The following is a 21,352-nucleotide window of genomic DNA, read 5'->3' as shown; positions in this document are numbered from 1 at the left end:
CGATCAAACAGCTGATTGCCCCTTGAAACGTCCTCGTTTTGATGAAGCTCCGGCACACCCGCAGCGTACGCAGCATCCGGATTTCAAAATAAAATATGAATTAATATAATTTACAACAGTAAATTAATGACCACAAATGCCCGAGTATGTGACTCAATAAAGTTCCACACAAGGGAGAGTGAGCGAATTAATATTTAGAGAAAACATTTTTTTTTTGTAGCTGGGGCTGTGCTTTTTCCTCGAGCATTATTTAGAGCTTGATTATTTTCGGCAGCTTGAATCTGCAAAACAAGTGAAAGCCCATTTCCACCAGGAAAAACAGAATAAAAATCATTGTAGTGGGTCAAAATGTAGACTTTCAAAGAAAGTTTAAAAGTCAAAACAAGTCATATAACTTTGACTTAATGGATATATTATTATTATTATTATTTATTGCTGCATTTACTGTATTATTTCGATTTTCGACTACTCAACTGTCTGCAAACCAAATTGCTCCTCGGGAACATTTAAGTTGCATTTTAAAAGTGACATTAAGACATTTGGTGGAAACCCCTCCTTGTGCCCCCTTAAACCCACGGTCTCCATTACTGCAGTTACATAATGAGCTGCAGTTAGTACATATCGTCAGTGCCGGCATGGATTGAAAAGGTTCAAATGTTTTCCCCTGCACTATAGTGCTAAGTGGAATCTGTATCACCTGAAATAAATAAATCGAATACTTTGACACATGCCTTAGGTTTGTGTTTACTCCCTTTTAAGTAGGTCAACTTTCTGGACAACATTCTGAATACTGACAGCCTAAACGTTTATATGTGTTGAATCTGGATCTTTATGATCAACTTCCTTTCTTGAAAGACACATTCATGATTTTTTTAAAACCCAGCCTACTACCCCGTCTTGTCTCAATTAGCAAAATGCAACAGTCGGATATGCTTCAGATTTTAATGTGCATTGAGATTCTTCTAATTAGGGCAAATTCAGAATATTGTGTTCTTTGTGATCAGTGTCGTTTCCCCTTAAATGTCAATTTCAAAACAAAATTTTTAGCGTCTCAGCTGTTTACAAATGTGCTGTTTGAAAAGCACATTTCATTTATAGTGTGGAAATAATGAGGACTTTCAAAGACCACAAGATTTTGCTTAACAGATCAATTGAATTAAACTGTTCTTTAATTTTCACACCACCTCTCACAATAAAAACATAAAACCATAACAGATTTTTCACCTTTGTATATACTTCATTTATACTGACATTTTGCTCGTAGTTCAAATATACGTAGTACTTTACTATATTTTCATTTTATAAAATTACAAAATTTTTCTGGACATATGTACACCAATATACTGTGGGTATATACACACACACATAGAAAACACTTGGCTCTATTAGACAATTTCTCTTCAGGTGAGGGGAAAAGAGGATGGCGAGAGCTAGCCCTGCTAGCTGTTTATAAGGATACAACACTCTCTCGTGCACACACACACACACACACACACACACACACACACGCACACAGAAAGAGAACTTGTTTGACACAAGCATCTCTAGCTTTAGGCCTGGCAATTATCTACTTAGTCTCCACAAACTCTTGAACTCTTTAAAACTTTATCCAGGATCTCTGACCAAACCAACATCACCTTCAACAGTTGATCCATTCCCATTCTGCTGCCACTGAGCCACTCCACCATAGAAATGGGGGGTTGAGTGCCTTGCTTAAAAGGCACCTTGGCAGTAGTTTTTGAGCTGGTCCTAGTTTTGAATCACCACTCTTCCAGTCACGACCCGCTTTTGCCACACGCTTGGCACTCATCTTGTTTTGGCCTTTGTCCCCTTGTCACTAACAGGGCGGCAATTTTAGGAGAGGCTCGGTTGAAGAGGAGCAGGGCACTTTGGGTGATTTCTCTGTCTAAAACTCCTTACTGTCCCTGAACAGGTCTATGCGCAGGGCAAGCTCCTTGAAAGACGGACGCAAGCCGGGGTCGTTGTCCCAGCACTCCTCCATGATCTCATTTATCTGAGAGAAAAAAACAGGGAGAAAGAGAATCGTTTGTGAATGAGGTCCTGGGATGAGCAAACATGTTTGCCAAACAGGTTGAGTTGCAGTTAATGGTCGGTATACCGGTTTCACCAGTGTCACGTAAGGTAAGATTTGGTCCAAAAGCGTCTACGCTGTGTATTTCAAGTCTTTCTTCATGTCGGTTAACATCTAAACGGTTAGTGCGTGGTCCTACCTCCGTGGGACACTCCAGAGGTTGAGGCAGCCTGCTGCCTGACTTGAGGAGCTCAATGAGGTGATAGACGATCAACTGTCCCTGCTTGTCGTTCCCCATCATGGACATAAAAACCTGAGGAGGAGAATGGTGACAGCCAAGACAAAGACAGATTGATTCAAACAAAAATGAAGCAAAACATGTGGAGCAACATGAACAGAGAAATGTTCTCAGTGTCAACATGACAAACTACTAAATGACTTCAGTAAGGGAGTCGCAGGCTCTACTTTGTGCGGCGTAGCGCAGAAAAAGCGTGCACATTTAGGAATTTCCCCAAATTAAGTTGTGTTTAATTGTTGGCACTATGCATCAATCACGCTGGACTTCTGGATCAGCAGCCTGAGACCGGAAATATCCACAGTATGAAAAAAAGCAGTGACCTTAAATAAAGTTGAACGGGCGGTGTTCAGTGCATGCGTGCGAGTGTGAAAGTGTGTTAACACTTACTGCAGGAGGGCTGGAGTTCTTGTCGCTGTGGGTGAAGAGCTCGTAAAGCACCACTCCAAGGCTCCAGACGTCTGATGCCACAGAGAACTTGCTCTCAGTCAGCGACTCAGGGGCATACCTACAAAATAGCACACCGTGTGACTGTCTGTCCCCGTTCTGCTCCTCTTAGGAAGCTTGTGAGCTTACACGTCGTCTTCAAAACTAGGACAGGTATCACAGCAAACATAAAACAATGTTTCAAGAATTCCTAACGTGGATCAACATTCAAGAGTTGTGTGTTCGCTATAACAAGCCCCTTAGAAAGAGCTGATTTTGACTTCTTAAAAGTTACTACAAGGAACTTTCATGTAGTGGGGATTTTGACTGCTCCTGTGGACAAAGGTGGTAGTGTTTCCCTGAGTACCACCTGACTACCGTTTCATGTTGATAAGATCTGCAGCTGCCAGACTCCCTTTAGAAACCTCTAATTTTACAGCAGCAGGGTCTGACAGTCTGACTCCGCCTCCCTTCTGTCCAGTGGGCCCAGCAATACGACCTGGGCCTCCAGCAGCACGGTGTTAGTTGTCTCCCAGGAAGCCGGTAGAGAGCTCCAGGTTCTGCAGCCGCAGAGGAGCAACTGCTGCCGGGGCGCAGGAGTCTGAGCTGTAGGAGTTTCTGGTAAACCTGCATGATATCGCGTGGGAACCAGAGCCAATGACAGCCTTTAAGAATACCCACCATCACTACACAGACGATGGTCTTGTTCGCTTATGTCATTAGTGACAGCCAGTATTACATGGAGTCAGTTTCATAACCAGTTAAAAGTTCCTTGTATAACTTTAAATAAAACCACACTTTTTCAGTAGCCGCAGCTGCACTCTGTGCGGCATCACGAGGAAGAGAACAAATATCTCACCAAAATATGGGACTCTCTCCCGGCTCTTTGACCATGTAGTACTCTTTGTCCTGAGGCAGAATTTTGGAGAGGCCGAAATCTCCGATCTTTACCCTCAGCTCACTCTCCACAAGGATATTTCGTGTCGCCAGGTCTCTGTGGATATACCGCTTACTTGCCAGGTACTCCATACCCTGGGAATGCAGAAAGAAAACACACATTTCTTTGTATCTCTAGCTCCACTGGTCAGCAGCTCCACAAAACTGGAGAAAAAGAAGTACCTTGCAGATCTGTGAAGTGTAATGCACAAGCTTCTTGTGGTCGATCCTCTCCTTGTTTTTCATGAGATAATCTCGCAAACTTCCAAAGGGCAGATATTCCATGACGAGACGGAGATTCCGTCGTCCTGAGAGAAGCCAAAAAGAAACGGTGTCATCCAGAGGACCTGGCAGCCACAAAGGTCTACAGTATACAGGCAGTCCTCTGAAGTTTAAGTGGCAGACCCTGTAGAGAAGAGTGTAGAGGAGGCGCGCCAAAAGTTGTCTGTACATTTTAAAATGCTCCTCCCAAATAAGGAAACATTTCAGTTCTGGAGGAGGATGAAGAAGGTGGTAATTACGGGTCAACTATACCTGCACTGTAGCAAACGCCTTTGTACTTGACGATGTTCTCATGCTGTAGAGATTTCAGGATCTCAATCTCTCGCTCAAAGTCTCGTATGTGCTCTGCAGTGCTGTGCTGGAGTTTCTTCACAGCCACGACCTCTCCAGTGTTGTCCTGGAGCGGGTCATATCGACACATCTCCACGCTGCCAAAGTTTCCCTTTAAGAGAAGACCAACTTAAGTGAGCGGTCATTTTTTTTTTTCACTCAAACTTTGGTTTCACATTTTACTCTATTTCTTAGTTGAAGCTTCAATGTAAGGCCATCAAATTTAAGCAAATCGCACCCCGTTAAACTTGTATGCAGTACACCAGCCGAAAGTGTTTGGTGAATAAAGCACGGTGGACTGGAGAAGAGTTGTGCAAAGACATGACGTACACATAAAATAATCCACTCATAAGACCTAGTTATAATACCCTTAAGGGTATATATTCCCTCTAAGAAAATGCATGCTAAAAATGCATTAACCCCTTGAAGTTCAGACTGAAAACATTTAGCAATGGAATCCTTATACTGAAGGAGACTTAATTTCAAAACAAGTAATATTATTGAATGTTTATTTCCTGTTAGAAAATCTCAGAGAGACAAATCATAATTTTTTTGTTCTTCCAGAATCATGTAGCCGTAATTTAATGAGGAAAGAGTCAAAGTCTAAAATCGTCATGACCAAATGTGTCGAACACAGGTTGATTTGCTCTTAAAGGCACAGTTTCCACACTTCTTCATACCTTGCCCAGCTGCTGTAAGAATATGAGGTGTCGCTCTTCAAACTGAGCCGGCTCCTGACTCTCAAAGACCCCATTGGACCAGCCCGAGACTACGGTTCTGTTCGGCAGGATGTCACTGTCCACGATCAACTCATAGTCTGAAAACGCAAAGACAAAAATTTCACACACATTCAAGAGATGAATCGACAACTCAGAAATTATGTAAATCAACATTTACAAGCTCGGCGAATCATCTCTTGGACCAATATCTAAATGAATCACAAAGAGATGACATAGATATTTATTTTCTCATCTAACTTTTAGTAGGAAACTTTCCCAAAATGCTGAAAAATTCCTTGAAGACTGTCCCTACTTCATTAATCACCTCGTTCCAATCAGAGCTAAAGACGTGACTTCTGCAGACACTATGATCCGTGTGTGCGCGTCGGAAGACATTTGAAACTCCACACTGGTGTGACCTAGATCCCCTGTGGTGACAACATTAGGAGCATAGAAACCAACCTGGTGTGAAGAGGCTGTGGAGGTCACGGATGACGGCACGAAATGTGGGCCTGAATGAAGGTTCGTAGTCCATGCAGCTGGTAATCAGATTCGCCAGTTCGGTCCACTTTGGTGCAGGAAGCTGGTGGTGGTCCTCATAGAACAGGGTTTTCTGTGAGACACAAAGGGTTCGTATAATGGATAGAGGATGGATACTGGACAATGTGCAGATTCTGCTTATGATAAGAGGTCTAAATACATAAATTATGTTCATATACGGTATTGTCACCACGCATTATTGACTATACACCTTGATATAGAATATATTTTAGGTCACACCACCCAGCCCTACCTTAGAGATGTCCAGTGGTGCTAAAGGTTTCTCCCCACCACTGCAGATCTCCCACAGTGTGGTGCCAAAGCTCCACTTGTCTGCAGCCAGGCTCAGGCTGGCAGGGTCCTCGACACACTCGGGGGAAATCCAAGGGATCCTCTCAATCAGGACTGATCCCAGACAAAAACATTCAACCCGCCGCTGTTAGTCAATTCTTTCAGGCAAGACTACAGTTTGACTTTACACTAATCTCATAGCCAACACAACCTTGTTAAACAGCTGCCCCCTGTTGATTGAAGATATGTATTACAGACATAAACTCACTTTCTTTGGGAAGGACAGTGATGCCGATGCCAGGGTCACTCAGTTTGATGAAGGGGGGGTTCCCAGCCCGCCGGTCTTCTTCTCTGATCAGGAGAATGTTTTTAGCACATACATTCCCGTGGACAAGCTGCTTTTCTTCCTGCAGGTTCAGAGAGGGAGAGATGAATCAGTCTTTAATGGTCTCACATAGCCAGACCTACCTCCACAGTGCTGTGTCAGCGCAAAACAAATAGTACGCAGCCAACAGCAGACTTTTAACCAGAGCTAACATCCTGGTGAGTGAAACAAATCTCTTACCAACACAGAGGAAACAATGAATCCCTGTTCTTACAGTTTCCTTTTACAATTTAATTCAGTTGTTTAAAACACGATTTGTGTACCGAATTAAATTCAACAAACACACAAATTGATATTACTCAATACTATGAATTACTTGACATCAATTCTGGCACCACGCTCATATCCCTACCAGGAAGTTCATGGCCCAGGCCAGCTGCTTAGCCACCTCCAGCTTCCATAGGATGTTTATCAAGTTCTTCTTCTTCTTCAGGTAGGTGTCCAGTGAACCAAACTTCACAAACTCCTGCACCATGATATCTGAAACAGGACATTTTCGCAATTACAATGCAATTCTTAAACACATATCAATTACACATCATCCTTATGAGCCTCTTTGCAAACGGTGTTACACAAGGACACTTGAAAATCTGACGTGGTTATGGTTCATATCAGCGTTATCTACCACTGATTGAAGGCATCACTTTGTGTATTTTATCAAGATTATAGCGAAGCGAGGTCTCCTTCCATCATTAGGCCACGATGACATAAGCTCAGATTGTTTGTCAAACAAATGGGTGTCAGAATATTCTGTTTTTTTCAAGAAACAACAGTAGTGCTTATGGCATGATAAGTTCAGAGTATGTCTCTAAGGCTGACTTACTTTCCTCTCCGCAGACACACACACCATAGTTAAGTATCAGGTGCTTATGGGACAACTGGCTCATCATGCTGGCAGCTTCAAAGAAAGACTGTAGGACAAGAGAAGACAGTTAAGATAGAAAACGAACTTATTTATGCGCCCATGATAGACAAATAGGTACACCAACAACAACTAACGATCATCTTCATTTTCAAACAAAAGAGAGGCTCACAATTTTTCAGAGGGAATTTGTATTAAAAAGACAGTAACTGGAAGAAATCTGCTTGATTTGTTTAACTCAGACTGCTGAAGTCTCAAATCAACTTCAGATTAAGTTATTGAAACCCACACGTTGCGCCTTCACTCACATTGGAAGCACGTTAAGGGGTTTCTTAATGTCCAGAATGAACAGGAGAAATGATTACAGCAAGCAAATATAATGGTGAAAAATCACTATAATAACCTTTGTAATATATATAAAAAAAATAAAAAAAAACAACTTACAAATGATATAAAATATACATATGAGAAAGAAAAGCAGCAAAGTCTAAAATATAAGACGCTCAAACTGGACAAAATAAATTTACACTTCACAAGTATATAGTTTTTGACAGTACGCGCGTAAACGCGAGGTTGATGCCCAATAAAAAGGCACTGAATTAAAGTATAGGAGATTTTCCCCGCTACTCTCTCTGTCCGCTGAGCAGCGACTGAGCGTCTCTTGGAGGCAGACCATTCAAAATATAAACATAAAATGACAAAAAACACTCATGTACTCAGCCGATTTTGTCACATTATAGTAAAGTTCACTGTGTGACTGTTTCACGCTTCCTCTGAACAGAAACTGTCTGTTAGCTCTGTCAACTGCAGTTGTCTCACATAGGTTTGTAAATCAAGAGAGGAACAATTCCTAATCCACATAGAAAAAAAAAAAAAAGAGTTTCAAATGAAGCAGTTTCTGATCACTTGAAGCTCCTACCAGCTGGTTTAGGCTTAGTGTCCATAAAGAGTTCTTCTCTGTCCAAAATAAAAATAAAAAAATAATAAAAAAAGCGCTGACATCTGAAAAGTTCTGAGATTTTCCACTAGAAGCGATCAGAGCGGCTGCACAAAGAAGCCTTCTGAAAACTGTGACCGTGAAAACAAAGTGTTCCCGCAAACAAAACGTTGTGCACCGCTTTACACAGCCACACACCTCAGAGTAGTTCCTGTGGGCTTGGTCCAGGACTTTCATGACAACTTCTGTTTGGTGCACGAGTCCATAATCTCCCAGCTCCTTGCGGACCCCTTTAAAGATCTTGGTAAATGTCCCTTGGCCTAGACTCTCCATCTGAAAGGAAGACCATCATTGCACTCTTAACAGGCGATTGTTGTAATGAATTCTGAGCATGACATGCCAGTAAAATGCACAGTAAAGGATAGTGGGATTGTACTTTAGAGCTACAACACTATAACGGGGAATGCTACAACATTTTCATGCATTGACTTGTTGGACAAATGGGGAAATACTGACATACGACAGTCCTGAACATGCACACTAAGCTTACAAATTCCAGATCTTCTTTCCTGATCTTGTGAAACACCATCTGATTGATGTTGTGTCGCTGTAGAGACGGAGAGAGAGGCACTTCGGAGCCCTTGTTGCTCCTGCACACAAGGAGGCAGGACTTTTCTGTTGATGGCGAGAGAAGAAAACAATCTGATTGATAACTAAACTTTAAGGAACAATATATGTAGTTCATGATAAGTTGAAAGCGATCACACTGACGGAGAAACGACAATGTGAGTCAGCGGTGGAAACATTTCAGTGGAAATTGAAATTAGTTTGATTGTTACATTGCACATTAGACAGAAGCACACACAGCCTTCGCTAACGTTTACTAATCTCTCAAAATAATCCACAGTCTGTTAGATTTACCTTTGGATTTAGGTGGACAGCACTTGCTGAATTGGAAAATGAAGCTGTCGGAGCGCACGGTTTCCTTTTGGTAGCAGCTGAGAAGCTCCTGCAAGCTGTTGAAGTTTCTTTTGGTTCCACTGAGGTTAAACTCCCCACTGACAGACCTGGTTATCTGGCAGTGCTTGTAATCTACAGCATCATACACCTACAGCAGCAGACACAAAGAGGAGGGCAGACAGTGGAGAAGTAAAGAATTTGAGTTTCAGTCACCAAGTCTGATTTACAACCGTCCAGTTGGATTCAATTCTTTGGATGGGGAGCAACACACAACAGGAGAATTGTTACTGTATTTCAATTTTGACTCTTCCAAGTTGTCAATACACATGTGGAAATATGCCAAGGCAACCACCACAGGTGAGTTTTACCCACCTCGACCGGGAAAGTCAGACAATACTTGTTGAACTCTTTAGGGCTACATCTCAAGATGTACAATCCTTGTTTGTTTCCACACCTCTGAAGCCGATTGACGGCAATTTCCATTCTGCAACAAAAACACAACGCAGAAAAGACACATCAGGTTATTTACCCGCATCTCTGCAGAGAAATTCAGCTTCACCTGCTAGGATACGTCACCAGGACCCGGGGAATGCTTGGTCATTGTGGTAGCAATTTTGAAATATATAGATAACGTACAGTATTCTGCCTGAATTGTAATTTTGTATTAAAAAGTATCAATGTTCTCTGCTGCCAACACAGAGATGTCCGCTGATGTACGGCTACAAATGTCCCTGCAGAACTCACGCTGGTGAACTTTGGTTCTGCATTACAAGTGTTTTTCTTCTTTTTCATTCAAACTTGATGTTTTTGAGAGTGACGGGCCTTGCTCATGCTGGTAGTAAAATATGAATTATTAAGCTTTGTTTTGTTGTTCGCTTACGAGATGGGGCCATGGCAATGGGAAGCGATGGCCTCCACAAGTCTGGGAGGAGCCACTTCTTTACAAAGGTAGTGATGTGCGTCTGTAGTAAGCCGATAGTAGCCATCAATGAGGGACACAAAGGAGAGGGCTTCAGACAGGCTGAGGAACTCCAGCTCCTGAAATATACGAAAAACACTTTTAGACATCATGTGTAAACTTCCACCATTATATTTCTCATTGGAACCAAATGCCTCTAATTCTAAAGTTTGTCTTCTTTTACAGCCCTCTCTGAGATAGCGGACCAGATTCACTAAAACTGGCTTTGGTCAGATAGTTTCTTTGCCTGGTTACAACGGAGTAAAGTGAAATTACCAGATTCTTGCCATCTTGTTTGTTGATGGTGACCACCCGACTCTCTACGGCACCCTCCTTGCTGGCCTGTTTGATGCTGATGTCAGTGACATCAGGGAAGTCACACAGGGTCTTCATCTCCTGGACGAAAAGCATAAGATATGACTTTTATTCCCGCCAAACCAGCGCTTTTAAATACACAGATACTGTTGAATAGGTTGACATATTGCCACATTACAATGAACATAGCCTGTGTAGTTTATTCTGAAATACTGCCAACCCATGAACAGACGTCCACATGTTGTCTTTTACGTAGATATTCTGGTAACAAAAGGCCTCCGGTACTGCAAGTATGTAAAAGTCAGCAACATGTCTGACAGCACTCATGATACCAACCTGGTGAGAATCTTTCAGTTCCTCTCGACACCACTGGATGCCACTGTCCGCTGCCACCAGGATGATGAGCTGTCCATTGGATGGTTCCCTGACCTGGAAGGTCTCTGTATAGAAGGACTTCTCCAGGGACTCAATGCTGATGAGGTACTTGAGCTTGAGATCGCGGGCTGTGGTCCGACACTGACTGAACTGCTGGATGAAGCGCTTGAAGCGGAATCGGATTCGCTTGCGTGTCAAGAAGTTGCAGTCCTGAATCTGAGCGCTCATATCCTTTGGCAAGAAGGACTTGTAGCTAGAAGAAAGCAAGAAAGAAAAAAACATTATTATGCATCAGCATAATAATGGTTTTGTAGAAAAAAAGTGTAAATATTCTTATTTATAACATATCATTTTCGTGGCACCATTTACACTATTACATCGTTAGTGCTTAGCAGGTGTTCATTTCCAATGATTCCTTAAGAATGAGATGATCTTGTTGTATTTCACTAGTACCTTATTGTGCGGTAGACGTCCAGCGGGGACATCTGTCTCTCCTTGGCTGTTCTTGTCATATCGAGTACAGCCATACCAAGGCACTCTTCCTGAGTTTCATGGGAGTTGGGGATCTTCACTAAGCCATTGACAAAGTCATTCCTCCACTGCACAGAAAGCAACACAATCACAGTTGAACCCATCTGACAGATTTGTACAGATCTGTCACTTGTGTTTGTCTATGTGCTGAAGTAGAGTATGTGTACAAACATGGGCTCACATGTTAAGTGACTGTAGACTTTAATCAATTCACCACAAATTCATTATCATTGTCCTTTGAAAAACAAAGGTTTTAGATGTGTTTTTGTTGTTTTATTATTTAACCTATAACTGGGGGAACAGTGTTGTGCTACAAACCGCGTTGCTGCGTTTTTTGTTGAACCAGCAATTTTGAGTGGGGAGTCCCAACAGCAGAGACACACTTCCCCTTGCACATCATAATAGCCTTACTTTATCACAAACACAGAGGCTCAGCTCTAGATTAGACTGCGAGGAATTTGATATATCCTTCACAGAGCAAAACATCTGTCCGCGGTGAAGGCAAGCATGTGTAATGGCTTAATGGCTGCGAACACACTACACCCTCAAATGACGCACGCAGCAGTGCTTCCCTTCTCAAGCCTGTCCCGAGCCACCAGGGCACATTTTCACAGGCATAAATCCACATAATCCTTCAGTTCACTCAGGGTCAGCTCCAGTCATAATACTGGCTTCAGTTACCTGGATTCACCTATACTACTCACATTGAGTCTATTGAAACAGGGTTTATAATAGGGCTGCAGCTATCAAATATTTTTGTAAATGAGTATTCCATTGATTAACCAAGTAATCGGATAAAAAATACTTTTGCTTTATTGATAAGCAGCAAAGCCTTGACAGATTTTTAGTAATCAAGTTACTCGAGTTCTCAAGGAATCTTTTCAGCCCTAAATAATAGAAATCTTATCTTGACCGAGGGAACGCAGGGCTCTGATGATACATCCGAAAAAGTTTTCTAACGTACATTTCTCCAACTTTCATACAGATATTGGACAAGACAGCAAACGTATTATAACTCGTATTTGGTCTGAGGAAAGCAAACAACAGAGAGAAAGCTAAATCGAGTGTTGAATGCAGTCCATTCAAAAACACACAAAACCACAGGGGACCTCCAAGGCATTAAAATAGGACAGATGATATGCAATTAGAGGATAGTCCCCAAAAACATGCACTTTTTAGTCCTGTTCTAGTAACGTCTGCTAATGTCTACAGTGCCCAGCTATTTTAGGAAATTACTTTTTGTCATCTTTAAAAAAATATATTTAACAGTATATTTCTAAAGATGTACATCTTCAGTAGCCAAACCAACAGGCTTTTCTTTTCTTGTTGTGTATCAGTGGATATTGTGCTGATACTGATAACACTGAAAGTTGAACATGTGCTTGTTTTCTGATGCCTAATCTACAATACTGGGCAATCCGAACAGGCTCTTGAATATGTTGCTTAAGTGCAAATATAAAGGATTCATTGTTCTTTCATTTAAGTAATAAAGAGAGTGGTTGTATGCCGACGTGCTTCACCTGAGAGAAGAGGTATGACATTACAAAGTCATCAAGGACGGGGCTTTCGGACCCTTTGGAAACCCCATATCGATATGCTCTGGATGCCCCACCGCTGTACCAGCCAGGGAAGTAGTACCTGTGGTAAACAATAATAAAGGAAACGCAGTAAGTAAGAAGAAGAAGTTACTTAAGACGTAAACAGACAACAACAAAATGAATGCTACCTTATTCTGAAAAACACATCTTCAGAGGCCAGTTCGTCAAGCTGAAAGATGTGGTTGGGTGAAAACCACAAGCTGTCTCGATCTCGGAAGAGACCAAAAAGGTTGCAGTACAGTGGTGAAATACCTAAAGCAGACAAAGAATGAGACACCAGATTATGTTCTCGAAACTTGCAGTCCATTGAATTCTCTGAAGCAGAACAGGGTAGCTATACTGTGTATTACTCGCTTGATCTAAATCAAGGTTTCTTGTTCATCTACATAAATTAAGTGGACAAAGAAATTACATTATTCCTGTACAAATGGTGTAAATTTAGGGGAAACTCAGAAAAGCACATCGTATATTATGCTTTAAGACACACACTAGAAAACTATGTTTGAAGTACCAACACAGCTGACCAAAAGGTCAATAAAGATTGTCTAAAATGTCAATTGTGTTTGGTTTATCATCAAACACATATCATGCGACTCCATCAACATGCAGGTTAGTCTAGCCCTGATCTGTGTATTAGTTGCATCATACTTTTATTGACTCTTAAATTGAACTAGTGCAACAAAAAAAAAAAAAACTAAAACAAACAAAAAACACTAAGCACAGCCAAACTACCATATGTTGTCATTGGAACAAAGTCAGTAAAGCTAGACAAACTGTAAATAAAGCATTGAGAATATTGAACAAGCCAACGATTTTTAGGTTTCACTGTGGCCTCTTGATAACCTTATCTCAGGACCTATGCTCCGGGTTACAGCGAAACACATGAGTGTGTGTGTGTGCATCATGCAGTCTTGCATGGTTCGATTACTCACTGCATGCCGTGGCCGCATCCATACACAGCTCCTCGGCCACATAGTCCCCCGGTGGGTAGCTGAGGAAGCTGCGGTTGGCCGTTCCTTGGCTGCTGTGGTAGAAATGAAGCTTCAGAACAGCAGCAGCAGCAGCTGGCCTTGTGTTTTGAGATTCCCGATGGGCAATCCCATTTTGGTGCACCGCAGGGCACGTGTCAGTCACAGCGTCCATGGCTGGCAGGGAGGCCATCAACAACACGAAACCTTCAATCAGATAAATGCTAAAATGTCAGCAGAAAGAACAACGGCTTCTTGTTTTAGTGTGATCAGCTAGGTTAGCTTGAACCGTTATCAAAATTCCAAAGTCACATAAAGCTGCAGGGCAGAGGAGCCACTCTCTGGAAGGTCACACAATTTGCAAATCTAATTCTAAAATAGGCAGCTCTCTGTGAGAGTTACGAAATACAGTTTCACTGTAAACAGAGTATTGAGAATTCAGCCCTGTTGCATGACATTTTTCAGGGCAGCTTATCAAGTTTAAAATGTATAATTTTCTCATTTATTAGGCTACTTAGGTTTAAATGCAAAATAATCTATACACACTTCTAACTGGTTAGGGTTTTCAGCCCACCCCTACTCCCCTTCCCTCAAAGACAGTATTATATCACTGAGGACTGAATTATGGGTGTTATATTTCTTCCAGGATCATAATCTAGCACACACAGGCTATGATAGTGCTGGGGTCCTGTCCTTGTTTCTATATGTAATCAGCCCACCATGCATACTTTTTTCAGTATTAATAATGTAACTAAATTCAAGTGACTGAAATGAGGTCTGTTGTTGCATAATAAAGACAAGGAAGTCATGAATTATGTTATTGTTGTAAAAAACAACTATCCATTCACCTTTTTCATGTTTTTACAGGACTTTGTGCAAAAGAACACTTTTGGGGGAAGTCACCAAGATGTCAACTCTGATCCATCAGGTACTTCACCAGTCATGCATGTGTGGTTATAAATGTTTTTGTAGCATCCAGATGTGCAAAGCTGTGACTGTAGTTGCTGCCAAAGGTGCCGCCTCTAAATATTGACTTGAGGGAGTGGTAAATACTCATGCCATTAATACTACTGTGTTATTATACTGTGTTGTAATGAATGACATACACCTTGACTCATACTAGAAACAAATCACAACACATCACTATGATTATTGTTATTATCAATTACGTATTTGACCAATCCACTGAGGGTGTAGTCTATACTATGTCAGTGTCTCGGAGCCACAAAGGGATTGCAACAGCCTACAAAAAGGAGCTTCAAGACACACAAAATCAAAAACAAGAGAGAAACAGCAAATCCTTACATTTGAGGAACTGAACATAGTGAAAGGTCAGCATTGTACTTGGTGTGTGACAAACTATCAATAGCTCATCAAAACTGGTCTAATCCATTCGGCACTTATATGTGTATTGGTCGGTGAGCAAAGAAACACTTAAATATCCAGCAGCATCCTTCATGTAACATTTCCCACGTAAAGAAAGAGGATACGACACATATGACATTCTCTTAACTTCTGCTAAACAATATACCTGAGGCAACAATACACCTCATGTCATTTTAGACTGGTCTTTACACCAACTGTCTCCTGGGATGCTCCAAAATGCATAATCTATATTCTGAATTTCAGGAGCAGAAAATAGGTACATCTCATTTTTTAAATCTTGCATTTAGAGTCTTGTGAATATGACCTGAAGGGAAACATGCAACAGTTTGTGGACGCTGCTTGTTGTCATGGCATGTTCAGTGCTCATCTGAGGGGTACGTGCTATCCCCAAAAATCGACGTTTAAACTGAACATATCCAGCACAAATATCAAGAGACTTAGCTGCAGATCAGACTCATCAAGGCGGTTCCATATGAGTGAGCTAACGTTGTTATCGTTACAATAACGAGAATACGTTACGAATATATATCTCAGCGACTTAACCAGCCAGCGTTACATGTTTACGTTCGTGCACTTAGAGAACCCAGAGCTGTCAGTGAAGTATTAATGAGAGTAAACACTTACTTTGGAAGATGAGCCAGCTAGGCGTGCAGCTAGCTATAGCTAGCTTGCTGCTAGCTTCCTAGGCCAGCGCTGCAGCCAGGACGGGGGCGAGAGTTTGACAGCTAACGAGACACACTTCTGCTTCACTTCTTAAAAATCTCTTCACAGACTACAGCCCGAAATAAACAAATGATTTTATGGCATGAATCCATTTGTAGTCAGTCTTATTTCCTCGTCGCCCTCAGCTGGTTAACCTGCAAACGTTACATAAACTATACCCGTGGTCAGCCCATTCACTCCCGGGGGAGGAACTTTAGCCGTCTATCTTGTCAATCTTCTAACTTAAAGCTAATGCTTAAGCTAAAAACCGCGTCCTTGCTCGCGGCCATAAACTGGTCCAATGACACGCAATTCATCTGCAGGCAGTGATCATTTTTTTTTTGTGTGTGTGCCAGAATATCTGTGGCTTACAGCTGTACAACGAGAGTTACATTGTTGACATCTTATCAACTGAATGGCTTTAACTCTCTGAAGGTAGCTAGTTTGTCAGTGTGCGCACTGCACTACTGCGCAGCCGAAGTCGGTCAACAAACCAGCCTCTCCCACTACATCGATGCTGCCTTCAGGTGCTGTCAGAAATACCAAAATTAGCAGTTTCCAAATAATCAACAACAGAATAATATTTGACCCAAGGGCGTGGGTTTGGTTTAAACATTGGTATAACATTTTTTAACGTAAAACACTTAATTTCTTGCGTACTGGTGCATTTTTCTGCATTCATTCATGGTGGATATATCTTTATATATTTAAAGAATTACAATTTTAAAATCAAAAGGCTCTCGGGCATTCTGTATTGTTTTAGAAATATTTTCTTTTGTTTAATGTTATCTCTGCTGAGTGAACATACATGTAAGCATATATATAGATATTCTCCATCTTCCATCCATCCACAACTTTCAGTAGTACGTTCATACTATTAATATTTTACATGAAAAATGCCTGAATACCTACTCACAGCTAATAATACAGAAAGATCAAGTGAAGATAATACAAAAAATGCAATCATACAATTTAGCTAATTATTCAAAATAGTATATATTCACAGAAATCCCGCAAATTAAGGTTTGATATCCTCACAATGGTTTTAAAAGGCAGTGGTTAAAACCAGTCTGTATAGACAAGGCCACAAATAACGTGATTTTATAACCTGACATTTCTCTACATACAATAAATTTATACACAGAAACTGCCTAGTTTGAACAACAATGTCTTCCCTACTTCAGAGCACATTTTCCCACATTTGCATATAGAATTTTATTTATTGTACTTATTATACCTTATTTTACAACTTTGGTTCTGGGAATTTAGAGGTTATGAGGAGACATGAAGGCAGCATTGTCCCACTGAATCAGTCACCTGGCTTGTGAATCAACAAACTAGCAACAAACACCCAACTCATAACCACTTGCTGCTCAGATTACAGCACCGTTTTACAAGCGGAACACAACATCGTAAACACACTTAATATGAAATGCAATTTAGTGCGATAGTTTTGGAACAACTGTAGTGAAGCTGATCCTTTTAAATGTGTCAGAGGGGTATTAATTCAATTATGGACTGTATAGAAGAAGGATTCAACGTTATTTTATATTTTCCTGTAATTTCCCACTCATATGTGTTTTTGACAACAGCATTTCAGTTTATTGAGTGAGAATTTTTAAATCTGAACTTCTTTACATATCCATCATGGTTAGGACTGGTATAGCGACTATGTCAGACCTCCCGGACATGTTTCTGCAAAATTGCTGACAGCAATTAAATAATAGCACGCAGACCTGAAACAATGATGTTGTTATTTTGGAAAACGGAGCAACTGGGCAGATGGGTGGCACAGTGGTTACGGAAACCCACAGTAAAGGAAAGTATGAGGCTTTTAGGAGGAAGTATGCCGAGTGAGTGCTGTGGCATCTTGATGCTTTACCTCTCTCCCCCCCAAAAAAGGTCTCACTGACTGTAGATCTACTGCTCTAACTCATCTTCCCATGAAATGCCTGGCTGGAGGGAATAATCAGAGATAATTAGGGACACCAAGCACTCCTCTGAACCCACAGCGTTTGCCTCACTTTCCCCAAAATGGTCTGTAAGCATCAAGACCTTTGAGGCTGCCTCTAACTATAACAAGATAAAACATATTTAACCACTGTCAAATTTCACTGGAGAAGTGAACACTTTGACCTGCTGGTGGCACTAGAGGAAACTCAGGGGATCACCAAAGTCAGGGGGCTTCATCCTCTGGAGGCCATGAATATCTGCACAGAATTTCTTGGTCACATATCCAATAGTAGTTGAGATATTTTAGCATTGACTAAAGTGTTGGACTGACTGACATTACCATCCCTTGAGCCAAAAATACAAACTAATTCTGAGTTGTAAGTCACAAACAAAATACATATGTTATCTGTATCATCAGGCTTTTCCTTAATAGATAGACAGATTAAAAGCTGCTGCAAAGCAAAGATTTGTATCCCTTGGCAAAACCCATGGGCAAGCACCTGATACACACAACACACACACCCACACCCACACACACACACACACACACACACACACACACACACTTTTATGAATAAAGGCCTGAGGAGACTCCTGAGGCATTCAGGTGAAACTTGTCTTTTTTGCTGCTCATACACACACTAGAACACACACACTGAGAAAATGTCTTGAGGATGTCCTCAGGTGTTTGGGTGACAGCACTCATGCATGCCAACACACACACACAAACACACACACACAGGAACAGGAGAGTCTGTTCTGCTCCAGCACTTTATCCCTCAAGTGGATCTAAAACAGCACCACAGCCGGGATGCCCTCGGCAAAGAGGGGAGATGGAGGGAGAGAAACAAGACAATAAGAGAGCGGGAGGCAGGCAGGGGAGGGAGGAAACGAAAGCAAGGGAGGGAAATGGAAGAACAAGTGGAAGAAGGGCAAAAAGGCAAAAGACAAAACAAGGGAGGGGCTGTGGAAGAAAGGGAAGTTAGGAAGGGAGGAAGGGGAGAAAGACGTGACAAGGGCAGCAGAAAAGTTGTCATCTATCTAGATTATGCAATTTAGCTTTTCACTTTTTAATGATTAGTTATTATGCCTTTAATATATAAAAACTAATCCAATTCCTTCAATATATTATTGTATCATTGTATGTGTTGTATAATAAGCTGTAAGACACTTAGTGCAAAGGTGTTTTCTAACAAGATAACCTTGTAACTTGTAAGATATCCCCTAACTTTAAAGGATTAGTGTGTGGGATTTGGTGGCGTATAGTGGCGAGGTTTTACTAACTAAAACTGCTCCTGTGTGCCAAGTGTGTAGGCGAACTACGGTGGCAGACGCGAAAACATTACAATGTGAATGGCCCTATAGCCAGTGTTTGGTTTGTCCGTTTTGGGCTACTGTAGAAACATGGCGGCCCACTCCCTATGGAGATATAAACGGCTTCTTCTAAGGGAACAAAATTGAAACAATTCTTATTTTCTGGTAATAACACACTAAAGAAAATAAACCTATTTATATTATATTCCATATATGCCAATAGATCCCCTTAAATGCTACACACTGTTCCTTTAAAAGGTGACAAATACAGGTTCTGTGGTTTTTGACTCTAAAAATTTAACAAAATGCTTTGATCATGATCCCTCACAGATGCCACTGAAACCATAGGATTTACCACTAGATGGAGCTACGTGTACACATTTTGCAAACTGAGGAAAACTGAGAAGGAAGGAAGCCATAAAGAAAATAAGAAGAAGAACATGGAGTGAACAACAGAGTATGAGAAAGAGAGAGAGAGAGAGAGAGTGGTGATGAGATGGATAAATAAAAAGAACAGTGGTGGAAATGTTTTTATTTTGGTCCCAGGTGGTTTGAACAGTCTCCGAAGGCTTTCCATGCCTGAAACTCACCACCTGCGCCTCTCTCTCTCCCAGCCAAACACACACGCACACGCACACACACACACACACACACACACACACACACACACACACACACACAGTGGACTATCTCCGTCAGAAAAAGTCATTACCTTGCTGCAGTTCATCATTCACTTTAGCATATAAGACAAGGAGAACAACTGTTCTTCAAGGATGAACTCATTTTTTTCTTTTTTTTAAACAATTATTTCAAAGAGAAAGTGACAGAAGCGTATCTGAATCTTCCTTGTCGAAACTTGAGTTGTGGTTGAAAAGCTTACTGATTCAGCACAATTTAGCTGTGTATAATGGCATCGATATGTAACAATTAATTAAAAATAACACTGCTGTTCCTCTTTAGAAAATTAGACAATCAATTCTAAAAAATAAGCAAGTTGAGGAAACTGCTGCTGCCCCTTATATTTCTCAGTAACACTATGTTACAATGACTTTATCTCTGTATGTTGATGTGAATTGAACGATCAAAGTCTCTCAGGTGTGAACAATGTCACACAGAATGACATCATGTCAAAACACAAAGAAAGCAGCTGAATGTGTTTCATTAGACCGATGGAGCTTCATTTACTGTAGATTTTATAATGAATTGCTCTTTTCCTTCTGACAAATCTTGAGTTTTTACCTTTACAGTTTGTGCATCAGTATTCTTTCCTTGTCCCAAAACTTTGAAGTCCATTGAGGAAAATTTAAAATGACACAAAATGGGCCGGAAGTGATGAAACTCAGTATATAGTTTTGTTTATGTGGCACTTTAATCAGTTTGTTTTACCTCTGTATTAGTGTTGGTGCTGCACATTATTTGCATTAATAGAGAAATGTTCACAAAATATAAAACCTTTCCATCACTTTTTTTATGTTTAGCTATAAAAGTGGCTGCGAAATGACAGTTGGGACAGCAAGACCCCCTTGCATTTATTAACCATCGTCATCAGGTGATCCCAGAGATGACGTGGCCATAAACGCTCAGGAGCTGTGTGAAGCTTTTACCTCACTGTCAGAAAATGCAGATTCAAAGAAACTTAAAATGCTTTATTTTATCCATGATAATGTCAAGTACAGCTTAGTATGGACTTGGGACATATTCTCATCCCTCTATCTTTACGTGTCTCTCTGCATCTGCCTCTCGCACACACACACACACAAGCATGTTTGTAGTTCTATACTTGTGAAGACCTTGCCTTGCCTAACCTTAACCTAGTTCGCACCTTAACCCTCACTCTCTAAAACTGTCCATACAATTCCAATAGGTCCTCGCAGTGATAGAAGTACAACAACAAATAAACGCGTATAGATGCACACGATACCCAACACCTGAAACGGCTCAGTCGGGCCGAGCTGGGAGGCACAATTATGAGAAGCTGCCTTCTTGACCTTCTATCTGCCAACCAATCAAATTGAATGATGACTATCATATGAGTGATAAGCTCCTTAAAGCACTTCTGTATAACTGTTTGTCCTTTTCTTTTCCCTGCGCCGATATCTTTCTCTCTGTGCTCTACTGCTCCCTCTCTCTTTGTAAATATATATATATTTATCTGTCTCACTTACTGGAAAAAGGCTCCCAAACCTTTACCGCATCTCAAATTTTACTTGGAAATGTCAAATCATAGTTGATGTTATCCATCAGAGTCTTGCAAGAG

The 21,352-nt window shown here is 41.1% G+C and overlaps 1 protein-coding gene across 2 annotated transcripts; it reads right to left on the bottom strand.

The window, feature by feature from the left end:
• Positions 1–444: 444 nt before the first annotated feature.
• jak2b (Janus kinase 2b) lies at positions 445–16,279 on the bottom strand. Of its 2 annotated transcripts, XM_031849319.1 has the most exons (24): positions 15,751–16,279; positions 13,705–13,947; positions 12,901–13,024; positions 12,695–12,812; positions 11,097–11,242; positions 10,605–10,896; positions 10,230–10,349; positions 9,876–10,033; positions 9,368–9,479; positions 8,957–9,143; positions 8,586–8,710; positions 8,234–8,368; positions 7,060–7,147; positions 6,589–6,716; positions 6,120–6,258; positions 5,814–5,965; positions 5,483–5,633; positions 4,982–5,118; positions 4,224–4,413; positions 3,873–3,997; positions 3,613–3,785; positions 2,718–2,835; positions 2,232–2,345; positions 445–2,014 (listed from the first exon to the last, which is right to left on the bottom strand). In XM_031849319.1, exons 2-24 carry the CDS (start codon positions 13,931–13,933, stop codon positions 1,907–1,909), a joined length of 3,369 nt encoding a protein of 1,122 aa, XP_031705179.1. In that variant the 5' UTR covers positions 13,934–13,947; positions 15,751–16,279; the 3' UTR covers positions 445–1,906. The 2 variants fall into 2 exon arrangements, with proteins under 2 accessions (XP_031705179.1, XP_031705180.1); XM_031849320.1 differs by lacking the exon at positions 15,751–16,279 and having other exon boundaries at positions 13,705–13,972.
• Positions 16,280–21,352: the final 5,073 nt, after the last annotated feature.

This window comes from Anarrhichthys ocellatus, unplaced genomic scaffold (genome assembly GCF_004355925.1).
Source record: "Anarrhichthys ocellatus isolate YVR2014 unplaced genomic scaffold, GSC_Weel_1.0 scaffold9, whole genome shotgun sequence".
NCBI classification, from domain to species: Eukaryota; Metazoa; Chordata; class Actinopteri; order Perciformes; family Anarhichadidae; genus Anarrhichthys; species Anarrhichthys ocellatus.
Note: the sequence above shows the minus strand (reverse complement) of the source record. Positions and strands in the feature narration are given on the sequence as shown.